Genomic DNA, 20,646 nt, shown 5'->3' on the forward strand with positions numbered 1-20,646 from the left:
AATGAAAACTCTGCTCCTGCTTGCACTGGCCTCCATCAAGAGGGTAGTGCACGCATTTTCCGTCGACGAATCATGCCTAGAGTTTGGGCCTGCTAACTCCCAGGTAATCCTGAGGCCCCCGGCCCGGCTATGTGCCAAAGGTTCCCACTACTCCCTTCAGGGATCAGGTGGTGAGCCTGCAAGCGCTGCCCCCGGAGGAGGCAGACCCAACCCTAGCTTTGCTTTGTCCTGTCCGAGCCTTGAGATGGTACGTAGACCGGACACAAAGCTTCAGGACCTCAGATCAGCTCTTTGTCTGTTACGGAGGCCGACAGAAGGAGAATGCCGTCTCTAAGCAGAGGAAGGCCCACTGGATAGTGGATGCCATCACCCTGGCTTATCAGGCACAGGGTGTGCCCTGCCCATTCAGGTTGTGAGCTCACTCTTCTAGAAGTGCTACGACAACAGTGACTGGGCTTCTTGTTGCGAGCCCCGGCCTACACCAAAAAGGGGCGCAGAAGGCTTGCGCAGGACACTGGAAGGGGCAGCATCCATGTCACTTTGGTAAGGATCCCAATTCGTCAATGACTCGGAGTGACCGACTGAAAGGGAATGTCTCGGTTACGTATGTAACCCTCGTTCCCTGAAGGAGGGAATGGAGACATCACGTCCCGTCGCCACAGCTGCTGTACCACCACTGAGTGGCCGGGTCACCGGCTCGACTCCTCAGCGAAAACCTGAGTATGCGTTGCACCTGCTGCCTAGTTATACTCGCGCTGCAATCAGCGGCAGCTGGATGCAATCATCGCATGCCAATGTGCATTGGCTCGTTTAGTTTACACTCGAAGTAGATTGGTCTATCGAAGCGATATCCCAATTCGACGGTCACGACGTGACGTCTCCGTTCCCTCCTTCAGGGAACGAGGGTTACATATGTAACCGAGACGTTCCACAAAAGAAAGTTAGTTGCACATGTTTGGATTTTCTTTCTTTTATTTTTTGTGAACTAAATTCTTACACATCAAGCACAAAGTCTGAGCTTCTGTTTACCTTATTTGATGTTCTCTGTACATGTGCATTGATGAATGTTGAGGTAAATAAAAGGGATTTGGCATGAAATGAGGATGAGCAAATGATTGATTGACTGTTGAGTTTTTATATTTTTATTATTATTATTTATTATTTATTTTTATTTATTTATTTTAATTTTTTTGCATTGTGTTAAAAACTGTAGAAAAACAGTTTTATAAAATATATTTTATATAAAATGTTAAGGTTTCAGAGTGGGAAATAACTTCTAATTATGCTTAGACAAGTATATTTATGTGTGTTTATTTATATTTAAATTCATGCTTGGATATCAGATGTTTGTAAAAGTTTGATCTTGTTATTTGTTTAGCAGGTCACATGCTCTTCTAATAGGTTGGTATGACACTGTCTATGATCACATTGACCTGTCTCACACCTTTGTCCCCTAGTTCTGTTTGCTCAAACTATTTCTACAACGCAAACCAGTGAGCTTCATTCTCATATTCTAGCATTTACGGAATAATTTTTCATGAAGTAAAGTTTTTCATTGTATACACGGTAACAGAAAAAAAACCTATATGAACGTAGCACTAATGTGATGAGCAATGTCTACATTTTTGTGTTTTGAAATAGTTTGAATTACACACATTTCTTTGTAATCAGGCATAGGGCATATATTTTCCATTTCATATGCTTTACCTTTTAGCCATGTTAGGCTGCAGCTAACCATGGACACAAAACAAAATAAGAATCCGCAAATAAACTTATTGCTGCATGTTCTACAATATGCAAATTTTAGTGTTTTAGAATACAGGAAATATCTGGTGACACAGGGTCACTTTACCTCACTAACTGCATGAGATAAGGGGGTAGGAGGGAAATACAGCTCCCTGTTATAAAAGATGAGGTAAGTTGCTTATACCACCTCTGGATTTCAACATGTGGCGGCTCTATCTCTGTCTCCTGGTAGCCCTGGCTGGTGAGTACATAAAGACCAGGACAGATTTAAGCCAGATTTAACTGCATGTTTAAGAGTGTGGCCATTATAAATCCTGTCTTAATTCTGTTTAGAACTGAGCACAGTAAAAAAGATTGTACTTTAATGCTACTTTATATAAAAGGAGAGTAGTAATGTTTCTTTTTTCCTCCCTATTAGCCAGCGAGAACATCAATTACGGTATGTAAATGCTATAATGTATATTACCCATAAACCTACAGAGATTTTCTCCTTGTTCTAATATAAATTTTATTATTGTATTTTATGTTTATGTCAATAATAAAGATTTTAAAATTTAATTAGGGTTCAGATACATATTAGATACATACTGTTTCAGAATTTGTCATTTCAAATTTCTGAAATTTCTTAATTGCCATTATTTTAGAGTCTTTCCTGAACTCTAAAAAAACGTATGAGTATAAATATGAGGGATTGGTGCGAGTGGGACGAGAACTGCCAGACTTGGTTGAGTCAGCACTGAAGCTGAGGTGCACTTTTAAAATCATTGGTGAATCACCACAAACCTTTGTGCTTCAGGTACCAATACTGTTGCTCCAATTCCATTATTATAATTTTTTTTTATTATTATTATTATTTTCTGAGCTAAGCAATCTGATACCTTTATTCTTAGCTCAGCAGTAAAAATAACTAGATATTGTCTAAACATGTTATAAAATGTGCTTTTCATTCGAAGATATCAAATGTAGATGTTGAAGACTTTAATGGCTTACCCAGGAAAAGTGTCTTCAGCCCTTCCCAAAAGCTCACTAAGCGTCTATCTGCCGAGTTCAGCCAGCCAGTCGTTTTTGAATTCTCTAAAGGACAAATTACTGACATTCGCACAGCACCTGGAGTCTCAAACATAGTTGTAAATATTGTGAGGGGGATCCTTGGATTTCTACAAGTCACAGTCAAAACCACACAAAGTTTTTACGAACTGGTGGAGGTACAAAATCTACATATCAACTGTACAAGACAGTCCTTAATAAGAGTATGACTCTATGGGAAAAGCAAAACAATATGAAAAAAATAATAATTTTTGTATATCTTTAGTTGGGAATTCATGGTGTATGTCAAAGCAGTTACACTGTTGAAGAAGACAATAATGCCAAAGAGTTGAAAGTGACCCAAATGGTTGATATCACCAACTGTCAACAGCCAGCTGCTTTATACCGAGGTATGGCACTTGCCCCTGAAGACAAACTTAGCAAACAGGTGTGTTTCGTTACATTTCAGTTTATTCAATTTTCAAACTTGAAAATAACAATTGGAAGTTTATCCTTTAACTGATCTGAATGCTGTTTAAACTTACAGAGAGGTGAGAGTGTTGTTTCAACGGTGAAACACACCTACACAGTGAAGTCCACTGCAGATGGCGGTTTGATTACTAAAGCATTTGCTCAGGAGCGTCAATACTTCTCTCCATTCAATGTAAAGGGAGGAAACTCCCGAATGTTAGCATTGTACGTGCTTTAGTCATTAGCTAACAAATTGTTGCAAGGCTGCGGATTGTGCATGACATAGTTGTGTTCATTTTTCCAGACGGGACATTGAGCTTCTCAAAGTTTCAGACACAACTGACAAAATAGTGACCGGACAGGTGCAGAGCAGAGGCAACCTGATGTACAGGACAGAAAAGGACCTCAACCCAATTCCCGTTGTGATGATCAACCTGAACGAACCAGTGCCAAAGGCAAACCCCAAGATCACACACTCATAAACATTGAAATATATACAGATATGTGAATAAACTCATAAACAGATTTTGATCTGTACTGTAGACTTTGATCTGTTCTGTACTCCAACAGATTCTAGATTTAATTAAGCGCTTGGCACAGGCTAACATATATCAAGTGGACAGCTCAAGCAGCACTGAGGTTCTGAATCTAATTCAGTTGCTACGTGTGGCAACACGTGAGAATCTAGACCAGTTATGGAAGCAGGTCTCGGGAAATGATGAGCACAGGTATTTTGTTTACACCTGTCTAAGTACTATGCAATCCTAGATCTTATCCTACTGACTTGTCTTTTTTTTTTTTTTTTTTCTTTTTTGGGGGGGTGGCCAGACAGATGAGGTGGGTTGATTGTAGTCTTTTTGTAGGTGGGTAACTTGTTATAGGATCTGCTTGGACAGGTGACCCACCTTCACAGTACTACATGAGCAGACACCCATAAAAAGCTGACCCATATTCCGAACAGTCTGTTAAAAGTTTCAGCATGAAGTATGTTTTGCCTTGATGTAGAACACTTAACTATCTTGTTAATGCTGAATATGAATCTGAACAAATCACCATATACAGGTGCATCTCAATAAATTAGAATGTCGTGGAAAAGTTCATTTCAGTAATTCAACTCAAATTGTTAAACTCGTGTATTAAATAAATGCAATGCACAGACTGAAGTAGTTTAAGTCTTTGGTTCTTTTAATTGTGATGATTTTGGCTCACATTTAACAAAAACCCACCAATTCACTATCTCAACAAATTAGAATATGGTGACATGCCAATCAGCTAATCAACTCAAAACACCTGCAAAGGTTTCCTGAGCCTTCAAAATGGTCTCTCAGTTTGCTTCACTAGGCTACACAATCATGGGGAAGACTGCTGACCTGACAGTTGTCCAGAAGACAATCATTGACACCCTTCACAAGGAGGGTAAGCCACAAACATTCATTGCCAAAGAAGCTGGCTGTTCACAGAGTGCTCTATCCAAGCATGTTAACAGAAAGTTGAGAGGAAGGAAAAAGTGTGGAAGAAAAAGATACACAACCAACCGAGAGAACCGCAGCCTTATGAGGATTGTCAAGCAAAATCGATTCAAGAATTTGAGTGAACTTCACAAGGAATGAACTGAGGCTGGGGTCAAGGCATCAAGAGCCACTTTAGGAGGTGGTTCCTGGACTTGGTTGTGGAGGTAACAGATGAAAGGATCCTCAAATTCCTTGAGACCAGATTCAAAGCAGGAGACATTACAGCGAATGAGGCAGGACAGGCACTGGTAGTGGCATTTAACCACTTGTCTGCTGAGCCTGTCTCAGTTGCATTAGCTCAGGTGAGCTAGTGACCTATAGTTAAACATTTGTTACAATCATTTATGTCATGTATATTTGCCTTCTAATGCTCTGTTCTGCTTTCCAGGAGTTCCTGTCAATACCTTTAAGCAAATCCCAGCCTCTCCTGTGGAACACTGTAGTTTTGGCATATGGTTCTCTAGTATACAGATACTGTGTGTATACTGATCCCTGCCCCGTCACTGTGGTGCAGGTATATGTGGTCTCCTACTTCTGTATGCCAGATGATTAATACAAATATCATATTTTATAATCTGCTAGTTTTATGTGGAACTTAATTATATGATATTTACATTTTCTATATCCTTTGTAAATAATGTTGTTCAGCCATTGCTGGATATGGCTACAAGTGGCCTAAGTAAAAATTCGGAGGAGGATATGGTCCTTGCACTGAAGGCCTTGGGAAACGCAGCTCATCCCTCCAGCATCAAGACTCTGCTAAAGTTCCTTCCAGGCTACACATCTGGAGCTGAAAAACTTCCAACTAGAGTACAGAGTGCTGCAGTACCTGCATTCAGACTGCTTGCAAGCAGGGACCCCCACAATGTAAGTACTATTAACATATAAGTATTCACACCCCTTGTATTAAAAGGGAAATGTATTAAATAGAAAAAGAAAAAGAAAAAAATATATAAGTATTCAATTTCAGACACCTGAAATTTAGCTTAGGTGCATCCCCTTTTGCTTGACAATCTTTGCTATGTTTCTATTCTTGGATTGAAATCCACTTGTGCCAAATTCAGTTGATTAGGCATAAGGTCTAACAGCTACAAATGCAAATCAGGGCAAATACCAAGCCATGAAGCTCAAAGACAGCACGGGGTTGAGGCACAGATATGGAGAAGGCTACCAAAAAACTTAGGGTATTGAAGGTTCCCAAGAGCAGTGGCCTCCATAATTCTTAAATGGAAGAAGTTAGGAACAACCAGTACTCTTCATAGTGTTTAATCTGTGCAATCAGGGGAGAAGGGTCTTGGTAAGAGAGGTGACCTACTGTAACCTACTGAATTTTTTTTTATGAAAACCTCAAAATGGTCAAAAGTTTTACCTTCCAACAGGACAATGGCCCTAAGCACACAGCCAAGACAATGCAAAAGTGGCTTAACCTGTGTGAATGTTCTTGGCCCAGCCAGTGCCAACACTTGAACTTAGTCGAAAATCTCTGGAGATACCTGAAAATTGCTGTCCACGGACAGTCCCCGCCCAACATGACATAACTCAAGAAGATCTATAGAAGAATGGCAGAAAATCTGAATCCATGTGTGCATCACAAAAAGACTTGAGGCTGCCAATGGTGCTTCAACTAGGTAGTGAGTCATGCACCCGTTTCCCATCCCCCCCTCCCCCTCATACCCCCTGCAATCCGGCCGCATCCCAATACCGTATTCGGAAAGAAAATGACGTGTACTACGGAACCCCTAAAGTTAATAACACGAGATGGGAGAAAAATATATATTTCAATATTTTCTCTTGCAGTTATATCATTGGGTAATTATACTGTATAGAAATTGCGGGAATCGGGGAGCCGCTATTATGCCTGGCATTTGAGTGCACAAACGCTTTTTAGTTTGTGTAAAATGAAAGAGAATATGAGAATAAGAGTCCTATGAGGAGTGCGTAAGATGGGCACGTGGTATAATGGCAAGAACCACTTTCAGCCGATGAAGACCATCTCTCTACTTCTTGTATGTGTGCAGGTACAGGATATTGTCTTGAACCTCTTTGTACAGAGGACTCTTCCTGCTGAAATCCGCATGCTGGCCTGCATGGTGCTTCTAGAGACCAAGCCATCCATAGCTCTGATCTCAGTAATAAGTGAGGTCCTGTTGGAGGAAACTGACCTTCAGGTTGCCAGCTTCTCCTACTCTCTACTCAAAGGCATTGCCAAGTCCCGCACCCCTGATAATCAACATCTGTAAGCATGCTCTCTTGTGTACTGTGTTCTCCCCCTCTCCTTTCAGAACATCTGAACTGTCCTCATTCCTCTTTTTTTTCTTCTAAAAAAAATAAGATCCACTTCCTGTAATATTGCCATGAAGATTCTTACCCCTAAACTTGGCCACCTGAGTTATCGCTACAGCAAGAATATGCACTTTGACTGGTTCCATGGTGGGTTTACATTAGAAAGAATGTTTCTCAGAACATGGTAAAATTCCAGAGAACATAGAGCTTTTCATTTATCTTTATTAAGTGCATCCTCACTTTAATTGCTAGCTTTGTTGTGCAATCTTTTAGTGATGCTGGGAATGGTCTGATGCTGTATCTTGTCTCATCAGATGACTTTTTATTTGGGACATCTGCTGACATTTATATGCTGAAAAATGAAAGTCTCATACCAACAAAACTTATGCTTAAGGGAAAATTTCATTTCATTGGGAGAATATTGCAATTTCTTGAGGTAATCAAATCAAAGCTATAATATACATTGTCATTTAATTTTATGTACGTACAGTATACCATGTTTTATATGTAATATTTAATATGTTTCCAGCTTGGTGTCCATGCAGATGGAATCAAAGAGCTGTTTGCAGGAAAAATCCCTCAACTCAAGAAAGATTTAGGAATCACAGATTTTGCCACTATAATGAAAATTGTGAGCATTTCAGTCTCAGAATCTATGAAATGCATTTCTTGACGTATATCGGTCATTAGATTAATGGCTATGCTCTGATCTTTTAAAGCTCTCTGACTGGCAGAACCTACCAAAAGACAGACCTCTGTTGACAGCATATGCACGCGTTTTTGGACAGGAAGCCTTTTTAATGGATGTAAGTGGAGACTCCATTCAGAGCATCATAAAGGTATTCCACTCTCTGAATTTTTTAACAGTTTTTTTTTTCATATTATTGATCCTTTATTTGTGTAGATTCAGCTGAAACATGATTGATTGATCGATTGATTGATTGATTGATTTTTTCCTCAGTCATTTAGTGCTTCTGCAGGGAAGGAGAGTGTGGTTTGGCAAAAGATTCAGGATGTTCAAAAAGGGACTTCCTGGCACTGGACCAAGCCCCATCTTGTGTATGAAGCTCGATTTATACAGCCAACTTGTCTTGGTCTCCCAGTTGAAATCAGCAAATATTATTCCATAGTAAATGCTGTTACAATGAAAGGTGATACGTTTTCCTATTAGATGTCTGTTAATAGTGGGGGAAAAAATGGGCCTATACAAAAATGATGAATATATTCTATGTCTACAGCTAAAGCTGAAATCAATCCTCCCCCCAAGGAACATCTGGGAGAGCTACTAAGCTCAGACATTTCCCTACACACAGATGGCTTTGCTGGGTAATAATAAAAAATTATCAGTTATGCTTCATCAATTAGACACTGACTCACCTTGTGGTGTGGATGTAGCAACATGCAAAATCAATAGTACCCATGCCACTGAATAATTTTGTTATTTGCAGTCAGCCATGATTTTATTCCTGGTTACTAAAATAAAGTGAGCATTATTTGAAGATCTTGTGATTTCAGCATGCCAGTCTATATGAGACAACCCACTAAAATAAAATAGCATTTTTAGGCTACTGATATAACCGCAATTTTAATCTCAGTGATTGTGCATGAACACCATAAAATAGTCCATGTGCTATACATTCCAAGGTGTCTAAAGTCATATAATAAATAGCTTTGTGTGAAAATTTAAGTTGTTAAATTCACATGAGGGTGGAAATTAATGACAGGATTTTCAGTTTTGGATTCTTCATGGTTTCTCTGTGCTGAAGGTTGACTTTCCTCCTGCTTACAGGGTGACAAAGGATCATTTTGTTTTTCATGGAATCAACACAGATCTTTTCCAGTGTGGTGTTGAGCTGAAGAGTAAGATAATAAGTGCCCTGCCATGGGCTTTTATCTTGAAAATAAACATTAAGGAGCATAAGTATGAAATGAACTTGACTCCAAGCAAAACAGTCACTGAATTATTTTCAGTCAAGTACGTTTTTCAATTATTTCTACAGCACTGTGATACACAATAAAGTGCCACCAAATATCCTTATGATTTCTCACTCTTCATCAAACAGTTCTGATGTGTTCGTTGTTTTGAGAAACATTGAGGATCCATCCTTATTCAAAATAACCCCCATGATGCCTGAGACAGAGGACTCCCAACAGAGTCTGCCACTGGCCAGGATTTTACCTACTTCAAGGAATGATCAGGTACAACAGCCTTCACAATGACTTCCTTATTGTGCAGCCTTCACTGCAAACTAAACAGCTGTGTTTTCTGTGGCAGACCGAGGACTCTGAGGTGAAATTCAGGCAATGCGCTGATGCCAAGATTTATGGAACTGCGGTCTGCATTGAGGCAGAAGCCAAACGAGCACACTACCTTCATGAATATCCTCTGTATTACTTCCTGGGACGTACCCGCTTTTCATATCAACTCGAACCAGGTACCTGAACCTTGACTAATTGATATAATCCAAAAAATATATTTAAATATTCCTGTCAGTAACTTGTTGCTTGTTCCAAAGCTAAGGGTGCCAAACCCATTGAAAAAATTCTGATTCAGGTCACTGCTGGCAGAAAACACCCTCCAGGAGTCAGTGAAATGATGAATCTCACCCACAGAGTATTCAAGGTACCATGACTCAGCCATAGCTCTTTTTTCATTTACAGTGGCTGAATGATTTCCAGTGGTGAGCTCAGAATTAATGTGTGGGCATTTTGTTATATATGCTCCCTCTGTGTAGGACACAAGAGACGAGATCACCTCCTGTGAGGAAAACAATTTATCCAACTCATTCCCAGCATCTCAGGTGCAATACAAACATCTGAAGTCATTATTTCAAATGTAAAGTGATTTAAAAAGGAGGGTTTAATCTAACACATTTCCAATTATGTATAGTGAAGTGTATATTTGGACAAACAGACTGTAGCTTGATTACGACACCACACATATCCTAATGTACTGCAAATTTCTTATTCAGTCCACTCTGAGATTTATACTTTGAAACTGCTTTTTTTAAGTAACTTAACATGATCTACAGAGTAACTAGGAATTGCTGGAGTAGTAGAGTAATCTAGCAATTACTCAGTCATCTTATCAATTTCTCCATGCTGTAGAATTTAGATGCCACTCCAGAACCTGTAGTCACAGTAAAAGCACTTGGTCTAAGTCCGCCAGCAAAACTTCTGGGCTATGAAGGTGTAGCCTTTAATCTGCCAACAGCCCAAAGAGACAACATTGAAATGATAGTCTCTGAAGTTGGTGAAGAAGCAAACTGGAAAATCTGTGCCAATGTTAACGTAGATAAGAGTTATTCATCAGCAAAGGTAAAGGTCTTTTGAGATTTTTGGTACAACTTATACTCATCGGTTTCCTTATTCCCTCATTGATTCTCTTCTTATGTTTTTAGGCTCATCTCAGATGGGGTGCGGAGTGTCAGACATATGATGTGTCTATGAGGGTGTCCGCAGCATGCCAGCCGGAATCTAAACCTTCCATACACACCAAGATCAACTGGGGAGCTCTGCCCTCAGTGTTCATAATGATTGGTCAAAAGTGAATTAATTTTGCTCTTGATTTTCCTGAAATACTAATGTACAGCATGAGATTACTACTTATATGACTTATATGATATGATTTAAATTTTTCTCTCAGAATTCAAGAGTACGTGCCTGGCATTTCTTATATAATGGGTTTCTACCAGAAATATGAGAAAAACCAAGAACGCCAAGCAGCTGTCACTGTTGTGGCATCCTCACCAGAGACCTTTGACATGAGAGTGAAAATTCCAGAGGTTGTTGTCTTATGAACATATTTCATGTCTTTTCAATTGCAAAGATGTCTTATTGCCTTCCTGCTTCTTTAGGCTGATAAAATATTATTGTGTCCTCTCTAGCGAACAATCTACAAAAAGGCAATTCCCTCACCGATCGATCTTGTGGGGTTTGAAGCTGTGAACTTCACCATGTCTATCTAAAAGGTTAATTTATGAACTATGGATCATAAAACTGTGTCTGTTCTTGTGTATTTGCATAAATTCTGCAAATCTGTTTTTCTCTTAACAGGCTGGTGTTACAGAGCACTTCTGGAAAGACCAAACCGACAAAGAAAAATGTATCATCAAATATTCTGAATTGTTTGTATTCCTGACATTTGATTAATGACTGATTTGGATATTCAAAGATATATACTAAAATCAGTACTTTTGAATTATACTCCAATGAATAAAGTGTGCATTAAGAATTAATTGTGACATTAATTCATTATGTTTACATTTACATTTACATTTAGTCATTTAGCAGACGCTTTTATCCAAAGCGACTTACAAATGAGGACAATAAAAGCAGTCAAAACTAACAAAAGAGCAACAATATATAAGTGCAAATGACGTTCAGAATGATATTCATATTCCAGCCTAGAGTTGGTTAGATTTACCTGTAGAGCATCTGCAACACCTCCTTCATATTCAGAATGTCAAAAGATTGGCACATCAGTTGTAAATAAATGTCTTTGATCAAAATGTTGGTTCCGTGAAATGGTACCTTGTCACCCCAGCTTAAGTTCTACCTAACTCCTCTCTGATAAAGACCACAATAACAGACATCCCACCTCTCCAGGAAGGTCCAGGAGTCTCTCACATATTAGCAGCTCCCTGAAATTCCCATAAATTATATACAATATCCTCGAAATTGAGCAAGCAAGAGAAAAGCCCAGATCCAGGGTATTAAAATGCATTTTTAGTGGTTCAATCACAAGTTGTCAGCCAAGATGCATTTACCGTTTCTACCTGTTATACATGCATTTTGAATGTGTCTCCTTGGACCACTTCTGATCGGATTTCTTTACACTCTACATCACTTTCGCAAGACTGTTGAGTGCGATGCACGAATGAACTGACTCAGTTAACACGGCTTGGGTGTCAGTGATGCAACCACCTTGAAATTAGTTTTTGCAGAGTGGAATCTCTGCAATAAAATATAGTATAGCATAGATACATTTTACTGTGTCTCTAGTTTAGTCATATCATATTGAAATGTAAAAATTCCTATTTAAGGGAATAGTTAATTTTGACATCATTTACTGACTCTGAAATTGTTCCAACTTCTACAAACATTCCGACTCCAGTCAGTGTGGTGGTGTAGTGAATTAATGGCTGTTGGCTTAAAGGCAGCATAAACGCCTAATGATCATCAAAAATAGATAGAAATTTGGTGATAACAAAGCAATTAAATTACCACAATTCTAATTTTTCACTAGAAATTGTCAAAAGATGGAAAAAAATGGGCAAAACCTATACTGACTACCAGCTGCAACTGGACTACAAATCTCATCAGAATCGCACTCACAGGATAGTGTCATTCATAGTTAGTGAAAGATGCATGCTGATGGATGCATGACAAAAATCGTTGGGCTGAAGTATCCCAGTAGAAAGGATGTGACACAATCATTGAATTTGTATGTGCTTTGTTGCCTTCCTAATCTAGGTTTTGGGTGCTGCTGTATTTCTAAAAAAAATGTAGGATGGGACTTAATTAACCAATCAGGAAAAGTCAGCATTTCACCAAAGTCAACATCTTCAGTCTAAAAACTTACCCTGCGTTCCATTCGGAAGGGCTCATCCCTATGCCCTATTCCCTTCAAAGGGTTTACCCTTCGGAGTGAGAGCTTCGAAGGGTTGAAGGGTGTAGGGGGGTGGCCATGATTGTTTTCACTCAGAAGTGCCCTTCGGAGGGCGATATATCCCGTTTGGAACGCACTGTTAGTATGTAACATACATCGTCCTGTTGCACTGGGATGCATCATCAATGATGTTCCCTGGGGTCCTCGGGTTTGTCTGGTCTTTCAACATCAAACACCCTCTCCCAGGTGACACGGCCCCTGTGATCCCCAGCCAAATTAAAACTTTACAAAGTGACCATCCTATAAAGCCCCTACAGCCGACCACTATGAGCTCACAAAGCAATGATCATGTCTGGCTGGAGTAGTGTTCGTCACCACCACATGGACTTTTGTTTGTTTTTCATTCCTCGTGTGTTCCTTGACCTAGTTTTCCCTCATGTCTGATTATGTAATTTGGTTCACCTGTGTCTTGTTAATTATCCGAGTTTGCTGGTGTACTTAAGTTCGTGTTTGTTCAGTTTAGTTTTGTCAGGTATTGTGAATGTGAACGTCAATGTGTGTAACTACTTTCCTCTATGTGGATTTATTGTTATTGTGTGGATTAATTAAAGACGTGTCGTGAGTGCTCATCTACACTGATACGTGACAGTGTTGTTGCAATATGCGGCAGGAACTGTTTGCCCTGGTTAACTCTCAACAGTCAGAGGTTGTGTGGAGGAGGCCCAACCTTGTTTTAGCTTGTACCTGGTGTTTCTCTCCAGCTTTCACAAAAATCTTTAGTAAAACATGTTTACACTTAAAAAATAGTGAGTACATTTTAAAGCTATAAAATCAATTAAATATACCTTATGAAATCAATAAATGTGAATAAAAAAGAAAAATAACTGAATAACTAAATTTTGTACCACAAATAAAATAGACGTGGACCTAATTAGTTACTCAAATACTTAACTCAAATAGTTTATTGGACACAATTAAAATTAAAATATTAAAGTAAATATTAAATATTTTAAATTAAATTTAAAAATTAAAATAGCGGCTATCTATTAGCTGGCAGTGGCACAAATACATGTGCTAACATAACTAGCAAACGGACTTTCGCTACAATAGCAAATGCCCAGTTATTGTTTTTAATGCACTTCTCAAATGCAACATGCAATTTATATAGTCTCGATGGGCCTCATTCATGAAACGTGCATAAATATATGAGTAAATTCTGAGTAATTTGCGCGTAAAACAGACCTTCCCGAAAACTCTCCTCCGGATTCACAAACGCTTCGTAAATGTCCGATTTGATAGTTAAACGTGCATGTTAATGAATTCCAATAATTCGTAAATAGGGCGCTCGTTCACAATTAGCATAATGGTGAATAATGAATTACATAATGAATTAGTGAATAATTAATTAATAAATAATGAATTACAGCTATGCAAATTGCGTGTCCAGGAACACAGTGGAATATTCTCGTCTACTTTCTCAGGTTTGGCTCCAGTATATTGCATAAATGCAAAAGAAGACTAATAGGCCATATGCCTAACAATAAATATTCAATAACTTGTGTCCACAAAAGAGTTTTTAGCCAGCTGAAAAAAATGTCAGGTGCTCTTCTTAAAACGACAAGCTGGTGGCGCTTGAAAACATTTTGGTGGCACAGCGTTTTTCCAGCTGAGACGCTTTAGTTGCTATGATTTGGAATATCCACGGCGGCAACATATTACTAGTATCTAATTTTTAAGAATTTTACTAAATACAAAAAAGCAGTAACCAGTAATATTGACTTCTCCATTGTTGTAGGCATTCGTTGTACAAGTAGGATGGTTGGTCGCTATTTGTCCCACCCCTCCTCCATTGATTGAACGGCTGGGTAAACAGTGAGGAGCGCTGCTTTTTACAGTTATCAACTCAGCTGCAAAAAAAAAAAAAAAAAAGGAGGGCAAGGGCAGATGAACTTGTAATTATTGTGGCAGTGCATCAAAATTCAGTGTCATCAGTTTGCCAAAAAGAACACAGAACATTTTACCCACCATTTATACGTAGTAGGGAGCAGGTGTAGGCTACAACAATATTTTCGTGAATTAGAAAGTTTATGTCAGAACGGCTTTATGAACGATTTACACAAAAATTCGTTCTGCTCATGTTTCCTGAATGAGGCCCACTGTTTCTTGTTCCGTTCTCAACCTAAACCAGCATATGCTGGTTAGGTAGGTTTTGAAGCTTGAATGCTTGTTTGAGCTGGTTTAAGTTGGCTCTTAGCTGGTCCTAAGCTGGTTCTGAGCAGAAGGGACCAGCTTAGGACCAGCACATGACCAGCTAAGGACCAGCTTAAACCAGCTCAAATCAGCATCCATGCTTCAAAACCTACCTAACCAGCACATGCTGGGGGTTTTTTCAACAGGGCTAGGCTATACTCTTCAAAACAATTAAACAGAACATTAAACACATACAGATCTTCTCCTATCATCGTGAGCAAAAATAAACAAAATAACATTTCATTTTCACATGTACTCATCAGTCTGTATCAAAGAACAATGGGAAAAGCAGATTTCCCTCTTTTTGCATGATTGTTAATTGAACTTAGTTTCTTAGCTGTAGTTAAAGATGAAAACTATAGATATGGAATGAGTAATGACTGTAGAGTTTTAGGCATTTATTTTGGTATTACCAACTCAAACAATTAAAAAAACATATTTTACATTTTATTAAGGTAGTACTGTATAGTTATTGTTGTGATATTGATAAAGCCACAACACTAATCTCAGTTGTGAACTCTCTTTGCTCATGAACAGCCTCTCTCTTCTGATCTGAGGTCAGTGAGTGTCTGTTCAGCTGCAGCTGCTCACAGTTGATTGGAGCTCTGAAGTTATTTTGATAGGAGGAGAATGTACACAAGCTCTCATTCTGCTCACAGAAAGCTCAGAGACTAAATACCAACAGCATGAAAACTCTAGTGCTCTGTGTGTTTCATGTCATATTCCTCAGAGTTTATGAAATCCAGTGTAAATCTCACCCAAAGCCTTCATGTGGATACCCTCCTTCTCAATGGTGCAGATCTCTGGAGATTGCCATAGAATGTGGGGTAAGTCTGTTTAAGAGGTTGATTTAAATCTTGAAACAATTAAGTTATCTTTTTTGCCAACTTTAAAGAGGCATTAACTGGCAGCTCAGTATCATGATTGTAATATTGGTGGCCTTTTAATAGCTCAAATTTTACAGGACATAATATTGATGCATCTCAAGATATGGCAATCTTTTTTATCTAAAAACGGTTAAGTCGACCTACAATACAGAATTCACAATTCATCTGTTTTCACTTGCATTATGTGATATAATAGCTTGTGTTAATTTGCAGAGTGTTACTGACTGTATAGAATATTGACTTTCATGGAATATTGCACTGATGCATTGGTCTTGTAAAAAAGCTGTGTTCACCATCACTTTCAAATACTTCTTTGTGCTTGTAAATTATTGTCATGCTTTTGAACACAAACAGCTTCCAATTAAGCAGGCCACGAGATTTCCTGGTTCACATTGTGAGTTTGATGAGCCTCCTCATGTCTACAACTGTATGCTCTTATACTCCGAATTCAGGGTCAGAAGTTCATCCTGTAAATAGTTGGTTTAAAGATGTGCTTTAGAGAATTGGTTTAGATTTAAATCTGACTACGCCATGAGCATAACTGGGTACTTTCAAGCCGTGAGTCAATCTTCTTGTTCACGTGACATTTAAAATGTGGCCTGTATCCTTAAAACTTCCTACTCTTCATCACAACAGAATCAAAAATGTAATTCTAAAATCTATGCATTAGCATTAACTTCTCAACTTCTATTGTCACTTTTTGTTTTTGTCACTGTTCAAATCGAGTTTTGCACAAAGACCTAATTAGCATCAATTTAGTTCTGTGCTTTTCAACCAGTGTGCCGGGGTCTTGGCAAACTCTTAAGGGGGCCTCAAGATGACACAAATTCAATTTCAATTAATAAATCGTTATTAATATATTGCAATAATCTATTATTAATCTTATTAATCTATTATTAATTTATTGTAAAATAATAATAAAAAATATTTTTCTAAACTTATTTCAAGTGCTAAAAAATGTGGAAAATATGGTAATGTTATGTAAGGAAAATAAATAAAAGTATTGATTTTCCCCCCTTCATAAATATGTTTTAAAGTCCCAAAATAAATATTATAATAGTAATAAAAAAGTTTAAAAACAAGCATAATCATAGCATAAATGCATAAATAGCTTGTACCAGGAAGCCTTTGAATATTCTGGACAACAGGGTTCCTTTGGGTCAAGAAGGCTGGGGGCACACTGATATAGTTTAAATACATTTACCACCTATCCAGATTCACTACGTTTCAATTTATGATTCTTGCTAAGAGTAAAATCAAGCATGCAATTGCAACAAGTGTGTTTATCTGACAGCACCATTTTTTGAAAACATATTCTAAATGTTGTCTGACAGGGAACAATTTAGTGACATATTCCAGATGAAACTACACGCATCAAATACCCCTGTTGAAAAAAACAGCATATGCTGGTTAGGTATGTTTTTAAGCATGGCTGCTGGTTTGAGCTGGTTTAAGCTGGTCATGTACTGGTCCTAAGCTTAAAGTTTTAAGATGGCGCCGCGTATGGTCGTGGTGTGGAACGCTCCCATTCTTTTACTGTTTTTATTTGTTTGTTCTGTGTTTAGTCATTCCCTTACTATCAGTTTTACCAGAGACAAACTACTGGACAAAAGGCAACACACCAGACAAATTTTTTCCGGTTTTTGATTATTCAGACGCTTTGTTGGATGTTTTGGTCGGAGGGGCAGCAGTCCTAGTCAAACGCGCGCTCAGACGGAAAAGAGGGAAACGCGCCAGCGCGCTGGTTAAGCTCCGTGAACGCGGCTTCCGAACTGTGCTCCCTAGTATCCATCTAGCGAATCTCTGTTCCCTTTCTAACAAAACGGATGAACTTCTTCTCCTCACCCGCACAAACAAGGACTTTTCAAAATCTGCTGCATTGTGCTTCACTGAAACCTGGCTGAGTGAAGCCATTCCGGACAATGCGCTTCATCTACCGGGCTACCAGCTGTTCAGAGCGGATCGCATTGCGGAGTTAATGGGGAAAACTAGAGGTGGTGGACTATGTTTTTACATAAATGAAGGTTGGTGTTCAGACGTAACAACTATAAATTAGGAGAGCACATCTTCTTCAGAGGTGCTCTTCATAAACTATAAACTGTTCTATTCTCCCCGGGAGTTTTCCTCTTTTATTCTCGTGAATGTGTACGTGCCTCCTGACGCGTGCGTGAGCGCGACGATGCAACAGCTGGCCGAACAAATAACTGAAATGGAACAACAGTACCCGGACTCTCTTTTAATTAATCTTGGAGATTTTAACAAAGCAAATCTCTCCCATGAACTGCCAAAATACAGACAGCACATTACATGTCCCACCAGAGACGGTAATATATTGGATCACTGCTACACCACAATAAAGGATGCATATTACTCTGTCCCACGGGCAGCTTTGGGGCTCTCTGATCACTGTTTGGTTCATCTTATACTGACCTACAGGCAGAAACTGAAATCAGCTAAACCTGTATTAAGGACTGTTAAAAGATGGACTAATGAAGCAGAGCGGGATTTACAAGCCTGTTTAGACCTCACTGATTGGAGTGTTTTTGAATCTGCTGCCACCGATCTGGACGAGCTCACGGAGACTGTAACTTCATATATCAGTTTCTGTGAGAATATGTGCATCCCCACCAGGACATTCTTATCATTCAATAATGATAAACTGTGGTTTACAGGGAAACTCAAACAGCTTAATCACACCAAAGAGGATGCTTACAGAAGTGGGGATAAAATCTTGTATAACCAGGCCAGGAACAGACTAACAAAGGAGATTAGAGTGGCTAAAAAAACTACTCTGAAAAGCTGAGAAAACAGTTTTCAGCCAACGATCCAGCGTCAGTATGGACTGGTCTGAGGAACATCACCATGTACAAGACACCACCCCCACAGAATCAACAACTGGCTGACGATCTGAATGTGTTTTACTGCAGATTTGAAAAGGATCGTCTACCACCCCCCATCCGCTCTGATCTGCACTTCACACCTTCACCTACCACCCCTGCAACCCCCCTCCCTCCCTCCCCCACCATTCAACCTGTGCTTAAGGTCTGTGTAGAGGATGTGAACCGGGTCTTCAGGAAGCAGAAATCTAAGAAAGCGTCAGGCCCAGATGGTGTTTCACCTGCCTGTCTTAAAGTCTGTGCTGACCAACAGGCCCCCGTCTTAACACAGATCTTCAACAAATCACTGGCGCTGAGTGAAGCTCCCTGCTGCTTCAAACGCTCCACCATCATTCCAAAACCCAAAATCACTGGACTTAATGACTACAGACCTGTCGCTCTCACGTCTGTGGTCATGAAGTCATTTGAGCGACTGGTCCTGGCCCACCTGAAGGACATCACTAGACCCTTGCTGGATCCTCTTCAGTTTGCCTACAGAGCAAACAGGTCTGTGGATGATGCAGTCAACATGGGACTGCATTACATCCTGCAACACCTCGACAGACCTGGGAATTACGCAAGGATCCTATTTGTGGACTTCAGTTCGGCCTTCAATACCATCATGCCTGACCTTCTCTCAGACAAACTCACACAGCTCTCCGTGCCCACCTCCATCTGTCAGTGGATCACCAGCTTCCTGACAGACAGGCAGCAGCTAGTGAGGCTGGGCAAACTCACATCCAGGACTATCACCATCAGCACTGGCGCTCCCCAGGGATGTGTACTCTCCCCACTGCTCTTCTCTCTCTACACGAATGACTGCACCTCTAAAGACCCCTCTGTCAAGCTCCTGAAGTTCGCAGACGACACTACAGTCATCGGCCTCATCAAGGATGGAGACGAGTCTGCTTACAGACAGGAGGTTAAAGAGCTGGCTGTCTGGTGCAGTCTTAACAACCTGGAGCTTAACACGCTCAAAACTGTGGAGATGATCGTGGACTTCAGGAGAAAACCCCCTGCACTCCCCCCACTCACCATCATGGACAGCACTGTGACTGCAGTGGAGTCATTCAGGTTCCTGGGCACCACTATCTCTCAGGACCTGAAGTGGGACACTCACATAGACTCCATTGCAAAAAAGGCCCAGCAGAGGTTGTACTTCCTTCGCCAGCTGAGGAAATTCAACCTGCCACAGGAGCTGCTGAAACAGTTCTACTCTGCTATCATTGAGTCTGTCCTGTGTTCATCCATAACTGTCTGGTTTGGTTCAGCAACCAAATCAGACATCAAGAGACTACAACGGACAGTCAGGACTGCTGAGAGGATTATTGGTGTCCCTCTGCCCAGCCTCCAAGATCTTTACATCTCCAGAGTGAGGAAAAGGGCTAAAAAAATCACCTTGGACCCCTCACACCCAGCCCACTCTCTCTTCGAACTGTTGCCTTCTGGTCGGCGCTACAGAGCACTGACCACCAGAACAGTCAGGCACAAGAACAGTTTTTTCCCACAAGCTATATTCAGTCTGAACAATTAATCTTTCATAATTATACATCGTCCATCACAACTAACATAGTATATTTATATTAAACTGCACACTTTGTAAATAACATATCTGCACACTAATAAACATATATGTACATTTATCTAAACAATTACATTTTTTCCTATACTTCTATTTCTGTATATAGTACATTATTCAATTTTTCTTTTTTTTATTATATTAGTGTTATATTACATCCCTACTGTGTTATTCCTATGTATGTCTGCACTATCATGTATGTCTGCACTATGTTTGTACTTTCTTCTACACTGGAAGCTCCTGTCGTCAAGTCAAATTCCTTGTGTGTGTAAACATACTTGGTAATAAAGCTCTTCTGATTCTGACATCAGTGGTTCAACCGTAATTTCACGAAGCTACAAGAATACTTTTTGTGCACAACGAAAACAAAAATAACAACTTTATTCAACGATTTCTTCTCTTCCGG

General features: G+C 39.6%; 2 protein-coding genes across 3 annotated transcripts in view; both read left to right on the forward strand.

Moving 5' to 3' along the window:
* Positions 1-1,921: 1,921 nt before the first annotated feature.
* Positions 1,922-11,268, forward strand: LOC107745337 (vitellogenin-like). Of its 2 annotated transcripts, none has more exons than XM_016559205.1 (28): positions 1,922-1,987; positions 2,165-2,185; positions 2,391-2,542; positions 2,700-2,951; positions 3,059-3,220; positions 3,320-3,468; positions 3,548-3,698; positions 3,814-3,971; positions 4,891-5,056; positions 5,143-5,268; positions 5,403-5,621; positions 6,773-6,990; positions 7,087-7,221; positions 7,311-7,473; positions 7,567-7,668; positions 7,757-7,876; positions 7,999-8,188; positions 8,276-8,363; positions 8,827-9,012; positions 9,101-9,236; positions 9,313-9,472; positions 9,554-9,660; positions 9,773-9,838; positions 10,146-10,355; positions 10,439-10,584; positions 10,684-10,822; positions 10,925-11,008; positions 11,094-11,268. In XM_016559205.1, the coding sequence occupies exons 1-27, from the start codon at positions 1,948-1,950 to the stop codon at positions 11,003-11,005; spliced, it is 3,843 nt and encodes a 1,280-aa protein (XP_016414691.1). In that variant the 5' UTR covers positions 1,922-1,947; the 3' UTR covers positions 11,006-11,008; positions 11,094-11,268. The 2 variants fall into 2 exon arrangements, with proteins under 2 accessions (XP_016414691.1, XP_016414690.1); XM_016559204.1 differs by having other exon boundaries at positions 1,923-1,987; positions 7,087-7,184; positions 7,352-7,473.
* A 4,273-nt stretch (positions 11,269-15,541) lies between these two features.
* The window catches only part of LOC107745350 (gamma-interferon-inducible lysosomal thiol reductase-like), a 9,251-nt gene continuing 4,146 nt past the window's right edge, over positions 15,542-20,646 (forward strand). Inside the window, exon 1 of the mRNA XM_016559220.1 lies at positions 15,542-15,725. Within this exon, the coding sequence (XP_016414706.1) occupies positions 15,585-15,725 (141 nt within the window). The 5' untranslated portion in view covers positions 15,542-15,584. The remainder of the gene's footprint in view (positions 15,726-20,646) is intronic.

This window comes from Sinocyclocheilus rhinocerous, unplaced genomic scaffold, assembly GCF_001515625.1.
Source record: "Sinocyclocheilus rhinocerous isolate Xijiao unplaced genomic scaffold, SAMN03320098_v1.1 scaffold1730, whole genome shotgun sequence".
NCBI classification, from domain to species: domain Eukaryota; kingdom Metazoa; phylum Chordata; class Actinopteri; order Cypriniformes; family Cyprinidae; genus Sinocyclocheilus; species Sinocyclocheilus rhinocerous.

Bases quoted from the DNA above. Each gene is read 5' to 3' on its own strand.
- LOC107745337 (XM_016559205.1), top strand. From the start codon at position 1,948: ATGTGGCGGCTCTATCTCTGTCTCCTGGTAGCCCTGGCTG. The intron at 3,221-3,319 runs GTGTGTTTCGTT...TTAAACTTACAG, and splicing joins AAGACAAACTTAGCAAACAG to AGAGGTGAGAGTGTTGTTTC. The intron at 10,585-10,683 runs GTGAATTAATTT...TTTTTCTCTCAG, and splicing joins TTCATAATGATTGGTCAAAA to AATTCAAGAGTACGTGCCTG.